This window comes from Crotalus tigris, unplaced genomic scaffold (genome assembly GCF_016545835.1).
Source record: "Crotalus tigris isolate CLP2741 ecotype Arizona unplaced genomic scaffold, ASM1654583v1 scf7180000024293.1627790, whole genome shotgun sequence".
NCBI classification, from domain to species: Eukaryota; Metazoa; Chordata; class Lepidosauria; order Squamata; family Viperidae; genus Crotalus; species Crotalus tigris.
Genome location: NW_024100466.1, coordinates 750 through 14,966, shown reverse-complemented (window position 1 = coordinate 14,966; position 14,217 = coordinate 750). Strand labels below are relative to the sequence as shown.

Sequence of the window (14,217 nt, the reverse complement as noted above, 5' to 3'; positions counted from 1 at the left end):
TCAAGTCAAGCCGGTTTTACTTGGTTTTACAATCTCATCTTTCTTTTAAAATACACACACACACACACACACACGCGCGCGCGCACACTCCTGGACAGGCTGCTCACTCACTCCATTTTGTGTAAGCTAGCCTCCCACAGTCAGTAAAAGCATGTTTTAGTGAATACAAAACATTGCTGGCTTATTTGAAGCAGGTTTACCTCAATGCAGAGAAAAAGGAAAAGGTTAACTATATTCTCTTTGTACAGAAAGCAAAATCTGAGATGCTCTTTCAGATACTACCTGGAGCTAACAGGAGGACTTCTGTCTGTGAAACACTGGCGGGTCAGAAGAATTGGGCCAGAGGCGATGGAGAAGGTTTGAGATACAAAGGCGGAATTGAAAAGGTAACAGTGGAAATCAAGCCTGGAATCGGTATTTGCATATAGTCTGGACATGGGTGGTGGGGAAGAACGTGGTTCTAGTATGTTGCCTTGCGAGAGGGGCTGAAGGCCTGGCAATTGTGCAGCAGGAATGCCAAATGGAAGGACAGCCCCGGAGTTCCTTGCCAGAGACAGAGGAGTCCACTCTAACCCAGGGAAAACTCAGTAGTAGCAACGTCCACCCCACTAGGGAAAGAGGAGGAGGCTGCGAGAAGAGCAGAGAAAGTGCAAAAGGCTTCTGCAGAGTCGCAGGAGGCAGAATGGGGGAGTGGATGAAACCACGGCGGAAGGAAACGTAACCCTGCTTTTCAGGAAGCACAAGGTTCGGCCGAAAAGTGTCCCCTCTCCACAAACCAGTGCATAGAGAAGGAGTCCCACCTTCCGGGGTGCTGAAGGCCAAGCCTGTTGGCCCCCGGGGTGAACATCTGAGAGTCCCCTTCTGCTCTTCTCCCGAAGGAGAGACAGGAGCTCTGCAGGTGGCGGTACAGGACGGCTGGATTCTCCGCTACCCACACGCCCACCACTGCGAAACGTCCTAGCGCAATGCCAAAAATGGTGGAACCCTTTCCTCCTCCCCCCACCCCACCCCCAGCCCTTTCCCGTTCAATCAATCTGTCTACGTGCCTTCCTTTTTGCACCCTCCTTTTCCTCTCTCCAGACCTCTCTCTGGAGCCCCTGAGCTCTGCAGCTCTTTGCAGCTAGAAAACGTCGGGCATTTGTTGTGGCCCCTGAATGCCTGAGGTTCAAACCCCACCCCAACTGTCCCCCAATTGCTTCGGAACACGACTGCTTCGGAGGCCACTGCAGGAGCAGGTCTTCTGCAGCCCTCTCCCTGGACAGGAAACGGTAAAAGGGAGCAGATCCACGGGGGGGGGGAGGAAGGAGGGGGAGAAACACCTACAACAGGAGGTTCCAGGAAGAGAAAGGAACGTATTCCCAAGCAATTGTGTGCAGGTTGACTTTGGGGACGGGCTGGAAGAAACCCCCTTGCCCCAGCCATCGTCTGGGGAAGCGTTACGGCGTGTAAGCCGGAGGTGGCTGGAACTGGTTGATCCCTTCGTACTCGGCGGGGTAAGGTTCGTTCTCCTCCATCTCGGAGAGGAGCTCCAAGGCCTGCTCCTCCTCTTCAGTGGGGTAGTGGCGCAGCAGGTTGGCGGCCGTGGCCAGGATGGACGCCCCGCCAGCTCCAGCCACCAAGTAAAAGCTTACGGCAAACGTGACGTAGACTTGCGAGCCATGGTACTTCTTGTGCTGCTGCTGCTGTGCGAGGATCAGCTCCGAAGCCCAGTAGCAAAACCCGATCACGGTGGCACACTGAAGCACTGTGGGCAGAAGGAAAAGACAGATGGAAACATGGGAAAGGAGGGCACGGGCAATGACTCTTTCTCAGGCTGACACAGAGACAGAGACAGAGAGAGAGAGAGAGAAAGGGAGAGGGAGAGAAAGGGAGAGGGAGGGAGGGAGACACAGAGAGAAAGAGGGAGGGAGGGAGAGAGAGGGAGGGAGGGAGGGAGAGAGAGCGAGAGAGAGCAACTAATTGTGCCTTCAATGCAGATGGGACTCGGTAAAGCAATATGGCGCATAAGCTCTAAAATCTCACGAGGGGGAAAATTAACACTGTAGGAACACACAAAAGGGTCTAGATAAAGCATAGATGGGGAAAGATGTAAGTATTTGATGGACCAGTAAGAGAAATGGACGGTTGTGGGAGCCCCACGGGAGCTCCCCAAAGGAACACAAAGCAGAATACAAAGCCAAGGCTGCCCAGCTACCTGTAAGGATGTGAGCAAAGGCGTAACGCCGAGTAATCTTCAGTGCAGGATGTTTGGGCCCAAAGACGTCGAGAAGGAAAGCTGAAAGGCTACAGATGATTCCCAAGAAGCAGAAAGCAGCAATCACCCGAAGTAACAACACCGTCTGGGGGTTCATGCAGTAGTCTAGAAGGAGGAAGATAGAATCAAAGAGTAGTTTGCGTTAGTGGCATTACTTCTGATCAGAAATGCTTCGTTGTTTCACAAATTCAGAAATGTCTATAGCCCAATGCAATATTATTTACTGAATATTCTGATTCCGACAAAGCCTTCTGCTACTGGGATATTCTTCAGATATGGATAATTTGTCTCTCAGAATTGCCCAGTGAAGCTCTTACTCAGGATTCTAAAAAATTCATGTATCTCGAGGAGTCAAAGTTACAGAAGGCTGAGTTTGGATGGAAGGAAAATATCTCAAACTGCGTGGTTTATAAAAAAAAAGTGTGTTTAATGGATGAAAATGAACTCCCAGAATTCCTGAGCCAGCCACGCTGAAGGGAAAGGGAGAGGTCTCCAAGCTGAGCCATGCTGGCTCAGGAATTCTGGGAGTTGAAGTCCACGAGTCATAAGAGAACCAAGGTTGCCTACCCCTGGCTTAGAACCTCAGAAATCTGCTTGCTGAACCTCAAGACAAAATACAGATTTAACATTAGGGAGAAGACAGTGAAGTTCTCTTTAAGATGAAGCAGAAATTTCCTTTCCACCCGCAGATCTTCACAAGAAATGGTTTTCCCCTTTGCAAGCAGTTAGTTTAAACCTGCAGCACGTCTACCACCCAGGTCAGTCTTTCTCAGCTTTAGCAACTTGTAAGATGCATGGACTTCAATCGCCAGAATTCCCCAGCCGGGATGCATAATTCCACAATCTTTAAGTTGCTGAGGTTGAAAAACACTGACCTACTGTAGGTGACCATGACTCTGGCCAAATAAACAGCGGAGGATCAGACAGCCAGGCCAATCTATGGTTATCTTTAAGAGCACCAATCCAATCCCTTTTTCATTTCCTTCTCACCTTTAAGTAGATCCGGGTCAATGTATCCCAGCACATCGGCAACACCCAGCTCCTGGCGAGAACAGGTGCCCCCATGAATCCTTAGCCAGGCAGGCTCTGCCAAGGCAGTGCACAGGGCCGTTATCGAGAGGGCCCCGGGCAAGGCAGATGCCAGGCTCCTTTCGGGTTGCTTTGGCAAGGCACTGCCATCTTGCCCTCTTCGCCTTCGGCCGCTGGGCAACACTGAACCACTTGGGGTATACATGGATCTCCTTTCGGATGTCCGGTCAAATAAACCCAATGCGACTGAAACACTTGAGATTTTCAGAGGTCAGTACTGCCAGTGCTACTGGATACTAGCCAGGAGACGGCAGATTAACACAAGGCCTGCAGACAGGACATGACATCAGAAGAGGGGTGATCTCTGGACTCTGTTGAGGAAGCAAAAAGAGACAACTGATGACATGCAGATACAAGATGGGACAAGAAAGTCTTGCTCCTAATTGGCCAGGGTATGGGTTGATGCGTCTAAGTTCGCTTCTAGCTACCAGAGTTTAATCGTTGGGCTGGAAAATGTTACAGACATTTGCCAAGATCAAGCAGAGAAAAAAACCAACAATATTGGTTCCCAATAAAGGCACGTGAAGAAGCTTGGAATCCGGTTAGCAAAAATGTGAAGGACAACAATAATTCTCAGACTGAAGAAAGGGATTAAGCCCAATAGTCACAAGGATATTTTCTTTAAAGCAACTGGGGTCTGGCACAGTATTTTCACAAAACATTCCTTTGTCTTTCGTTTCAAGACCACTAACATCTAAAAACAGTTTGACAAAGGCCACACATGTCTCCACCATACTGACAGCAATGTTAAAGATGCTAACCGCCATTTGAGGAATATAAACATGATGGGAGCTCTTACTCTCAAGGCCAGGATATATTCACACACTCTTTTGTTCTCAGCAAAGCAATCTGATAAGAAGCAACCCTTTCCTTAACCACTCTTAAATAGCACTACCATTGTTATTCATTTAACAATTGCAGTGATTTGCTTAACAGTTGTGGCAAAAAAAGGTTATGAAATCTGGCACAACTTGCTTAGAAATGGAAATTCTGATCCCAATTTTGAATATAAGTCAAGAATTGCCTGTATTGCTGTAAGGTTTTTCCCAACATTCAACCAGAATCTGTCTTCCTGTGACTTTTATTCCAACGGAATGAAAGAGAACAGATTGTGGCTCTCTTCTTCCTGTATTACATCTCACCTTAAGGAATTTTTCTCAAGGCAACACACAGGCACACACTTTGAACCTGGCCAGATGAAAAGCTAACCACCATTCCCTAAAAAAAAAATTGTGCCTGGGAAAACAGGAGGAGAGGAAGAGGATAAAAGGTCCTGGATAAGCAGTTGTTCAAATCCAAACTGCACAACTCTATAGTGGAGCCTTTGAGAGGCCAGAAAATAATCTTTCTTTGTCTTTCCCAAACTCCGATTTCCTTTTTCCAACGTTCTCTGACCATGTAATTTTTCTCTCCATTTTCTCTGGCTGCAATTTAGGTGTTGGCCAAACCAGAGTGACTCTCAAGTTACAGGTTACTTTTACTGCCTTCAACAAAAGATGGGTGATTTATGACCTTGCAGTGATAGCAAAGGTTTTTTATTTGCTTCCTGGTATTTCCTGCCCCATGTTGCTAGATTTTATTTTAACTAGTACTATTCACTATTATCTTTTTTTACTTGTTTTAAGAATTCATATGTCAGAGTCATATGGTGACCAAGGACCATCTCAACTTGGGCAACAAGGAAGTTTGTGATAAATATTTATATGTGTATATACAAGTGTGCATCTGTATATATGTGTGTGTGTACCTATACATGTGGGTTTATATTATATATATTCCTTTGAAAGCAGGCATCAGAATTTCATTTTTTAATGTGTGCCAGTGTGTTCACAGAAAAAAATGACTGTTATCTTATCTCACCTGAACCGATAACTTCTACAAATAAAAATAACACTCTTGAGCCTCAGCTGGCTGCACATAGAGTACTCTCAACCGCCCCCTCCCCATTCACCCATCTTCCTCATCCTCATCATTAGCATTCCAACTCCGTTGGCCGGGTTCACACAACGCGCGGAACCCGAAATCCGGGTCAACGAATCCCAGAACCCCACAACCCAAACGAGGAGTCCCATTCCAGGCCGGTCACGTGAAGAGACCGTCCGGGCTCACACGACACGCAGCCCAGTCGGGGGTGGAGAGGAGCGGGACGCCCCTCAGACCCCGACTCGCCCCGGGCCAGACCGAGTAGCGCCGCCCTCCCGCGCGCCCTCCTCACCGCTGCCGCTCCCGACGCCTGAGCCGCGGCAGGCCTCAGTGGGGCTGCCCTCGCGACCGCGCCGAGGGGCCGCCGAGCCTGACAAAACCACCTCTCCCTCCACTTCCCGGCCGCCGCCGCGCTTCCGCTTCCGCCCCCTAGAGGCGACGTCCCGGCGTTGGGTCGCGCCCGCGTGACGTCACGGCGTCATGGCGTCGCGTTGCCCCCGCGCTCCTCGGTCGCGTCACAAAAGCGAACTGCCGTTACTGTACTATTCCCCACCACAACACACCCAAACGCACAATCACACGCACACAGAAATGGGTTGCGAGGATGGCCTTGGCGAAACACCCGCCTTGGTCTTGGGAGCTGGAGCTTCCTTGGCGAGATCTCTCTCTTAGCCAGGGCTCTTCCAACTTGGCCCTTTCATGACTTGTGGACTTCAACTCCCAGATTTCCTCAGCCAGGCACGTCCACAAGTCATGGAAGGGCCAAGTTGGAAGACCCAGGCTCTTAGCGCTGCTCAAAGGAAACAAGTGGTGGGGGGGGAAAGACTACGAATCCCAACAGCCTTAGCGGTGAGACTTCCGGTGCTGCCCGTTCAAGGGGCGTCCGCGCTGTTCGCTCCAAGCCTGATAACAAGGAACGGCGGGCAGCCCCTGCAGCGCCTGACCACATAGCCCATACTTCCCAGCCAGGGGCCGCCTTGGGCTGAATCTCAGGTGAGGGCCGAGGCCGAAACTCCCGCGGGAGCGAAAAACGGGGCTGTAAATTGCAGTCTCTATATTATTTTCCTGATGAGGATGATAACAGTACTAGGTAGTCCTCGACGTACGACCACGATTGAGCCAAAATTTCCGATACTAAGCAAGACAGTTGTTAAGCGAGTTTTGCCCTCCTTTTACGATCTTTCCTGCCACCGCTTTCAGGTGAATCCTTGCAGTTGTTAGGATAATCACTACGGTCGTTAAGTGAATCTGGCTTCCCCGTTGCCTTTGTCAGAAGGACGCAAAAGGGGATCACGTGATCCCTGGGACAATGCAGCCGTCATAAAGACGAGTCAATTGCCAAGGCTCTGAGTTTTGATCACATGACCCTGGGGATGCTGTAAGGGTGAAAAAGTGTGAAAAATGGTGATAACTCACTTTTTCCAGTGCTGTCGTAACTTCAAGCGGTCACTAAACAAGTGATTCTAAGTCAAAGACTACCTGTAGTTTATTAAATGGGCATGCTGCCCGAGTCTCAAGAACTTGGGACGGCTCGCCCTCCTTTTTGTCTCTTTCCTTCCACCTTTCCCAGCCTTAGCGCTTTCTCCGAAGAGCTGGGTCTTTCATAGTCCAAAGTAGGATCACTTGAATTCGATCGTTTGTGCCTGTCATGAAAACTATGGGACCATTTGTTTGATAGTCCATTGGTTGGTTTTCTTGCATTCTCGGGAATCTACTCCAAGACCACAGTTCAAAGGCATCCATAACCTTCCTATCGCTCCAATTTTTGCTCGAGGGATTCTTGAATTGCAGCATGGAAGCCCTTGTTAAAATCGGGAATAAGAAACGCTCTGACCTGCAAATTAAATGAAGCCCTCCCCTTGAAATAAAACCTTTTTTGTTGGCAGGTTTTTAGGTTCTGTCGTGTTGGGACCACTTGGCGTTCCAATGAAGGACTCCTTGACCCTCCTGTCCCGCATCCAGGCACACCCGGATTCCCGTTGTTGGTTCCTAGCCTGGAATCCTACAGGGACACTCCTGGCTTCCTGTGGTGGTGACCGTAACATCCGCATCTGGGGAAAGGAAGGTAGGCTCAAGTGGTCAGCTTGGTGTTTACGTTTCCAGGAAGGGAGAATGCAGAGAGCGTGTGGTGTTCAGGTTTGGGAAAAGAAAAAGGAATTTGGAACATGAAGGCACTCGTTGGTGTTGTCAGCAACTCCTTAAAAGAAGCTCTCTTTTCCTTACCTTGTGCAGCAGCGTTGGATTTAAGGAGTAAGGATAAGAGCAGGAGCAGTGTATGTTTGTTTACATGTTTTGAATTTTCTTTTCCTATTTGAATCCAGATCTCAGCAGTCCCCTAATAAACAAACAACCAATCTCTGGGCTTTAGGTTTGGAACTGAAAGCTCTGCTCCTAAGAGTCCACAGTGCATCTCTTAAAAGAACAAGAGGAACTTTTGATATCTATAAAGGAGAATATTTCTAGCTCAGGGTTGAAATGAGGGGTCCCGGGTTCTCTCTGAGTTGGTTTGTTTTCTCATAGACGTCCCATTACCCAAACTAGGTAACGTCCTCAGTGCTAAGTGCTGATGATCAGCGTGGATGATATTACCTAGTTCGGGTAATGAAATATCTGCGAGAAAATAGCCAACCTCGGAGAGCACCAAGGACCCTCACTTTTGCTGTCTGACTCAAGCATAGATTCTTGGAGCTGGGTAAGATATAAGAGGGCCAGTTGAGCCACTGGACTAGAAAACAAGAAACCATGAGTTCAAGTCCCAGCCTAGCCATGAAAGCCATCTGGGTGACTTTGGGCCCGTCACTCTCTCTCTCTCAGCCCAACCTACCTCATGGGATAGTTATTGTGGGGGAAATGGGAGGAAGAAAGAATGGTGGATATATTATTTGTAAAAATAATAAAGGCATAAATATAATAAAATAAAAAAGACACGACCTATGTGCTTGAGCAGATATTGGAGGTTAAAGTTTCTGGGTGCGTTCAAAAAAAGATACGATGCCAAAAGAACGTCCTTTAATGAATGTACAAACCATCGTTCCTCTCCCATTTCCTTGTAGCTTACCATGCTGTCTGCCTCCCAAACTGAGGACTGTACTGGTTGGTTTAATGGGTATTTCCCAATCTTAACCACCATTAATGTCTCGCTTCTCCAAAATGCACAATTTTGCAGTTAGTAGAGACATGAGACTCCTCCCTGCCCTCTTTCCTCAGCCCCCCAAAAGGGAAGCCAGATACTCGATTAATGTGATTAGTCTTGGGGTGCCAAGATCAGGCAAGGATGTTGCAAGCCACATTACCAGCTTTCTCTTGCCAGGTGATGCCTGGGTGTGCAAGTCCACTCTGGATGAAGGGCATCAAAGGACCATCCGCAAAGTGGCCTGGTCCCCCTGTGGGAACTACTTGGCTTCGGCCAGCTTTGATGCAACCACCTGCATTTGGAAAAAAAACCAGGACAACTTCGAGGTACAACACCCTTTGCGGCTTCTAATTCAAATGTGCTCAGTGGAGAGATAGGCCGTGCTCTTGCAGATTCATTTGGTTCCAATATTCTCAGTCGAGCGCCACAAGGAGCAAGAAAATAAGGGGGAATGTACACAAAATATGACTGTATTTGAAAATGTTGCAACTCATAATAACAAATATTTACTGTGCGCAATTTAGGGTTCACTAGAAAAATACAGTTCAGAACGGAGTGATTTAAATCTTATATGACTTACATGGATGCAGAATTGGAATACGGTTAAAAAGATGGAACAGTGAGAATCTCAATGGAGAAAAAAATACCAAGTCACTTTAAACATACTTAGAAGCAACTTTTTTCAGCTTGTTTTATTGTGAATGCATTACTTTCGTCTTGCTTGCTTAAATTAGTAGTTCTTTTCCCTCCAGATGCTGGAAATGAAGTGAATTGGAAATTAATTTATTGTACAATGGAACAATTACTGAAAGTTGTCATTCCATTTCAGCTGAGATTTTTATTACATTTCATCAAAGCACAGATTTCTTCCAAAATACACTGAACTGGCATTGTGTAGGATAACAGCTGCAAGGATTTTCTCTTTCTGGTCTCAGATTGCCGGTTGCCCTTCCTGTAAGAAACACCCCCTCTCTTTCTCCACCAGTGTGCAGCCACTCTGGAGGGCCATGAAAACGAGGTGAAGTCGGTAGCCTGGGCTCCATCTGGAAGTCTCCTGGCTACCTGCAGCCGAGACAAAAGCGTCTGGGTTTGGGAAGGTGAGCGAGAGCTTGGAGAACCACGGGAGGCAGACCACCCTTTGGGGGGCATTGGGATTTTCAGACCCTGTTATGCTGCTTTCACACAGTGGCTGCCTATCAAGTCCTTCCCAAGGATCTGGGATAAGGATCTGTGGTTGTTTGATAGTGTTAGAGACATCGAGGCAAGATGTAAGCTGTTTTGAGTAAAGCTGCCTTTTGCAATTGACCGGTGGAGAGTTTGTCAGTGCCAGTGATATTATTATTATGGTTTGTCATGTAGCCTGAAGTTCAAACTGGACTTACCATTTCTGTCCACCTGTCGAGTCCTTCTCAAGGACCTGGGATAGGCAGATGCAGATGTGTGATAGTGCTAAAGGTATCGTCATTAGTTGTAAACTGTTCTAAGCTGCCTTTTGCAACTGACTGGTGGTGATTTTTATTTTTATTGTTCAATTTTTATCACATTCCCCCCTCCTCTGTTACAGTGGACGAAGAGGACGAGTACGAGTGCATGAGTGTCTTGAATTCCCACACACAGGATGTCAAGCATGTCGTCTGGCATCCTAACCAAGAGGTGAATCTGGCTTCCTTCTCTGGGGTGGGGTAGAGAGCTCTCCTTTTGCATTTCTGCAACAGCTAGAGGATTATTTTTTGTGACACAAAGGCAGATATTCTCTGTAAATGGGCATTTTCCATGTGGCCCTGCAGGCTGCAAATCTTTCAGTTCTTCTGCCAATGCGGATTTGGGTCTCCCTCTTGGGGGTTTTTCTCTCCTGCCAGCTGCTGGCATCTGCCAGTTACGATGATACCGTCAAACTGTATCGGGAGGAGGAAGACGACTGGGTGTGCTTCAGCACCTTGGAAGGACACGAGTCCACGGTGTGGAGCTTGGCTTTTGATCAGAGTGGAGAAAGGCTGGCTTCTTGTAGCGACGACAAGACCGTGCGAATTTGGCAGCAGTTTAAGCCAGGCCATGAGCAAGGTGGGTGGTACAGCACAGTGCCCTATGTTATATTGCAGGGGATAGAACTGTTTATTGGTTTGTATTTATTTATTCAATTTATTGGCCATTCATCCATATTACAGCATTAACAGTAAAAACATACAATTATGATTAAAAGATAGTAATAGTAATAGTAGTAAAGTTGGAAGGGACCTTGGAGGTCATCTAGTCCAACCCCCTGCTCGGGCAGGAAACCCTACGCTATTTCGGACAAATGGCTGTCCAGTCTCTTCTTAAAAACTTCCAGTGTTGGAGAATTTACTGCTTCTGGAGGCAGGCTGTTCCACTGATTAATTGTTCTAACTGCCAGGAAGTTTCTCCTTAGTTCTAGGTTGCTTCTCTCCTTGATTAGTTTCCACCCGTTGCTTCTTGTACTGCCTTCAGGTGCTTTGGAAAATAGCTTAATTCCCTCTTCTTTATGGCAGCCCCTGAGATATTGGAATACTGCTATCATGTCCCCCCTTGTCCTTCTCTTCGTTAAACTACACATACCCAATTCTCGCAACCGTTCCTTATATGTTTTAGCCTCCAGTCCCCTAATCATCTTTGTTGCTCTTCTCTGTACTCTTTCTAGAGTCTCAACATCTTTTTTACATCGTGGTGACCAAAACTGGATGCAGTATTCCAAGTGTGGCCTTACCAAGGCATTGAAGAGTGGTATTAATACTTCACATGATCTTGATTCTATCCCTCTGTTAATGCAGCCTAGACTGTGTTGGCCTTTTTGGCAGCTGCCGCACACTGCTGGCTCATATTTAAGTGATTGTCTACTAGGACTCCGAGGTCCCTCTCACAGTTACTACTATTGAGCATGGTGCCACCTATGCTGTACTTGTGCATTTGGTTTTTCTTGCCTAAATGTAGAACCTTGCTTTTTTCACCATTGAATTTCATTTTGTTAGTTAGTGCCCAGTGTTCAAGTCTGTCCAGATCCTTCTGTATCTGAAGCCTGTCTTCTGGAGTGTTGGCTATTCCTGCCAGCTTGGTGTCATCTGCAAATTTGATGAGTTCCCCATCTATCCCTTCATCCAAATCGTTGATGAAGATGTTGAAGAGTACTGGGCCCAGAACAGAGCCCTGGGGCACCCCACTACACACTTCCCTCCATATAGATGCAGTTCCATTGAGGACCACTCGCTGAGTACGGCCGGTCAGCCAGCTACGGATCCATCTGGTGGTGGTTCTGTCTACCCCACATTTTTCTATCTTGTCAAGTAGTAGGTTGTGATCTACTTTATCAAATGCCTTACTGAAGTCCAAGTAAATTATGTCCACAGCATTCCTCTGATCCACTAATTTTGTCACTTGGTCAAAGAATGCAATAAGATTTGTCTGGCATGATCTATTTTTGACAAACCCAAATGTGGCTTTTAGTAATGACTTTGTTTGCCTCTAGGTGTTCGTTGATTCGTTTGATTATCTTTTCCAGGATCTTCCCAGGTATTGAGGTCAGGCTGATAGGTCTGTAATTTCCTGGATCCATTTTTTTTCCTTTTTTGAGGATGGGAACTACATCAGCTCTTTTCCAGTCCTCTGGTAGTTCCCCTGTGCTCCAAGGATCTTTGAAAAATATAGTTCAGTGGCTCCGATATCACATCTGCCAGTTCCTTGAGAACTCTGGGGTGTAATCCGTCTGGTCCTGGCGATTTGAACTCATCTAGGCTGGACAGGTGCTCACTAACGATTTTCTTGCCTATCTTAACTTGTGTTTCTGTTTTGTTTTTTATGGCACTATTTTTGATAGGTTGGTCTGTCTTTTCCCTTTGTGTAAAGACAGATGCAAAAAATGAGTTAAATAGTTCTGCTTTCTCCCTGTTGCTTGTCACCTTCTTGCCACTTCCACCCACTAATGGACCAATCATTTCCTTCACTTTTTTCTTGTTTTTTACATGGTGAAAGAAGCTTTTTTTGTTATTTTTGACTTTGGTCGCAAGCCTCAGTTCATTTTGAGCCTTGGCTTTCTTCACTTCATCTTTGCAGGCTCGGGCTATTTGCTGAATTCTGACTAGTTATGTTCCCCTCTTTCCACTTCTCTATACTTGTCCTTTTTATGTTTCAATTTGTCAGAGGGTTCTTTATGCAGCCATGCTGGTTTCTTTTGAGAACTGTTATTTTTCCTCTTTGTTGATATTGTGCTAGACTGGGCTTTTATTATCTCATTTTTCAAAATTTCCCAAGCTTCTTGAGTTGTTTTCCCCTTGAGGATTCTCATCCATGGAATCCTTCCCAAGCCCTCTCTAAGTTTATTGAAATTAGCTCTCTGGAAGTCCAAGACTCTAGTTTGACTGTGTTCTATTGGTTGTGCTTCTATAATGTTGAATTCTAATATTGCATGATCACTTCCTCCCAGGGTTCCTATGGCTCCAACACCGTCTATAATTTCATCTCTGTTAGTGAGACTTAGATCCAAAATGGCTAATCCCCTAGTTCCATTCTCTACTTTTTGGGAGACAAAGTTGTCTGCTAGGTTTGCCAGGAACCTGTTTGATCTTCCGCTTGGTGCGGAGTTTGTCTCCCAGTTGATGTCAGGGTAGTTAAAGTCCCCCATTACTATTGTGATGTGCTTCCTACATACCTTAGTTAGCTGACTAGCAAAAAGTTCATCTATTTCCTCTGTTTGGTTGGGTGGTCTGTAGTCTACACCTATGGCATTGACCCAAATGAATTCAAGACAGTTTTTATCATTGTTGTACTCTATTTCTGTGGAGATGTAGTTATTTCTTATATAGAGAGCAACTCCACCTCCTCTTTTATTTGGTCTGTTTCTTTTAAATAATTTAAATCCCTCTAGCTGTGTGTTCCATGTGTGAGTTTCATCCCACCATGTTTCCGTAATGGCAACAATATCGTATCTGCCTCATTAACCTGAATTTCTAGTTCACCCTGTTTGCTGTTCATACTTTGTGCATTGGTGTATAAACATTTGAGTCCTTTGTGGGTGGCCCTGTGTTTCCTTTCTACATAACCTGTGTGGTGCCTGAGTTCCCCTATTGTCTTACCACCTATTTGGTTAGTGCACTTTATATGGCACTCGATATTAGAGGCTTCATTTTGATTGGTAGCAAGGTTGGTATTCTTGTCCACACACACATCTGTGCTACATGCACTGATAGCCCTATAGTTTTTAAATTGCCGGGGACAGGGTTGTTCCGTATCAATTAACTCCCTGTCCCCGCTGTGTAGTTTAAATTTCCCTCCAGAAAATCTGTGAATTTATAGCCGAGTAACTCAGTCCCTTTTTTTGATGGATGCAAAACATCTCTTTTGTACATCTTTTGATTGGACCAGCTACTGACATCGTGACTAATATATCCAAAGCCTTCCCCTTTACACCACTCCTTTAGCCACATATTGAATTGTGCTATGCGCTGGCCTTGTCCATTTTGCTCCTTATACACTGGTAAAACCTCTGAGAAAGTAAGCCTACAGCCTATTCTGCTAAGTTCCTTCCCCAAGCTCTGGAAATCATTCTGCACAGAGAGTAAATCTTTTTGGGACAGATCATTAGTGCCAAGGTGTACAATAGCCTCCACATCACAGTCCTTGCTGCCATTCTTGATTATTTTAGAAATACGCTTCTTGTCCCTACCGGCAGTAGCACCTGGAAGACACCTGACCTCTTTCAAAGCCTCTGTGTCCTTTCCTAAATTTACATCCCTTATAATTGAATCACCTACCAGAAGGTAGCTTCTCTTTTTTGGAGCCTTTCTATTCTTGCATGACTGATGTGCAATAC

At 46.2% G+C, this 14,217-nt stretch overlaps 2 protein-coding genes across 2 annotated transcripts; one reads left to right on the top strand and one right to left on the bottom strand.

Moving 5' to 3' along the window:
• Positions 1–181: 181 nt before the first annotated feature.
• On the bottom strand, positions 182–5,714 carry LOC120299379 (transmembrane protein 127). The gene is made up of 4 exons (XM_039324178.1): positions 5,559–5,714; positions 3,245–3,654; positions 2,195–2,359; positions 182–1,744 (listed from the first exon to the last, which is right to left on the bottom strand). Exons 2-4 carry the CDS (start codon positions 3,486–3,488, stop codon positions 1,437–1,439), a joined length of 717 nt encoding a protein of 238 aa, XP_039180112.1. The 5' UTR covers positions 3,489–3,654; positions 5,559–5,714; the 3' UTR covers positions 182–1,436.
• Positions 5,715–5,841: 127 nt separating this feature from the next.
• Positions 5,842–10,714, top strand: LOC120299378 (probable cytosolic iron-sulfur protein assembly protein CIAO1). Its single transcript, XM_039324177.1, has 6 exons — positions 5,842–6,259; positions 7,153–7,331; positions 8,577–8,725; positions 9,385–9,496; positions 9,964–10,052; positions 10,259–10,714. Exons 2-6 carry the CDS (start codon positions 7,193–7,195, stop codon positions 10,568–10,570), a joined length of 801 nt encoding a protein of 266 aa, XP_039180111.1. The 5' UTR covers positions 5,842–6,259; positions 7,153–7,192; the 3' UTR covers positions 10,571–10,714.
• The last annotated feature ends 3,503 nt before the right edge of the window (positions 10,715–14,217 follow it).

What these genes read in the sequence shown, in the direction of transcription:
- LOC120299379 (XM_039324178.1), bottom strand. Translation starts at nt 3,488, where the DNA reads ATGTATACCCCAAGTGGTTCAGTGTTGCCCAGCGGCCGAAGGCGAAGA. An exon ending in TGACCCGGATCTACTTAAAG is followed by an intron (nt 2,360 to 3,244) that starts GTGAGAAGGAAA and finishes TCCTCCTTCTAG; the next exon opens with ACTACTGCATGAACCCCCAG. An exon ending in CTTTGCTCACATCCTTACAG is followed by an intron (nt 1,745 to 2,194) that starts GTAGCTGGGCAG and finishes TTCTGCCCACAG; the next exon opens with TGCTTCAGTGTGCCACCGTG.
- LOC120299378 (XM_039324177.1), top strand. Translation starts at nt 7,193, where the DNA reads ATGAAGGACTCCTTGACCCTCCTGTCCCGCATCCAGGCACACCCGGAT. An exon ending in CCGCATCTGGGGAAAGGAAG is followed by an intron (nt 7,332 to 8,576) that starts GTAGGCTCAAGT and finishes TTCTCTTGCCAG; the next exon opens with GTGATGCCTGGGTGTGCAAG. An exon ending in AAGCGTCTGGGTTTGGGAAG is followed by an intron (nt 9,497 to 9,963) that starts GTGAGCGAGAGC and finishes CCTCTGTTACAG; the next exon opens with TGGACGAAGAGGACGAGTAC.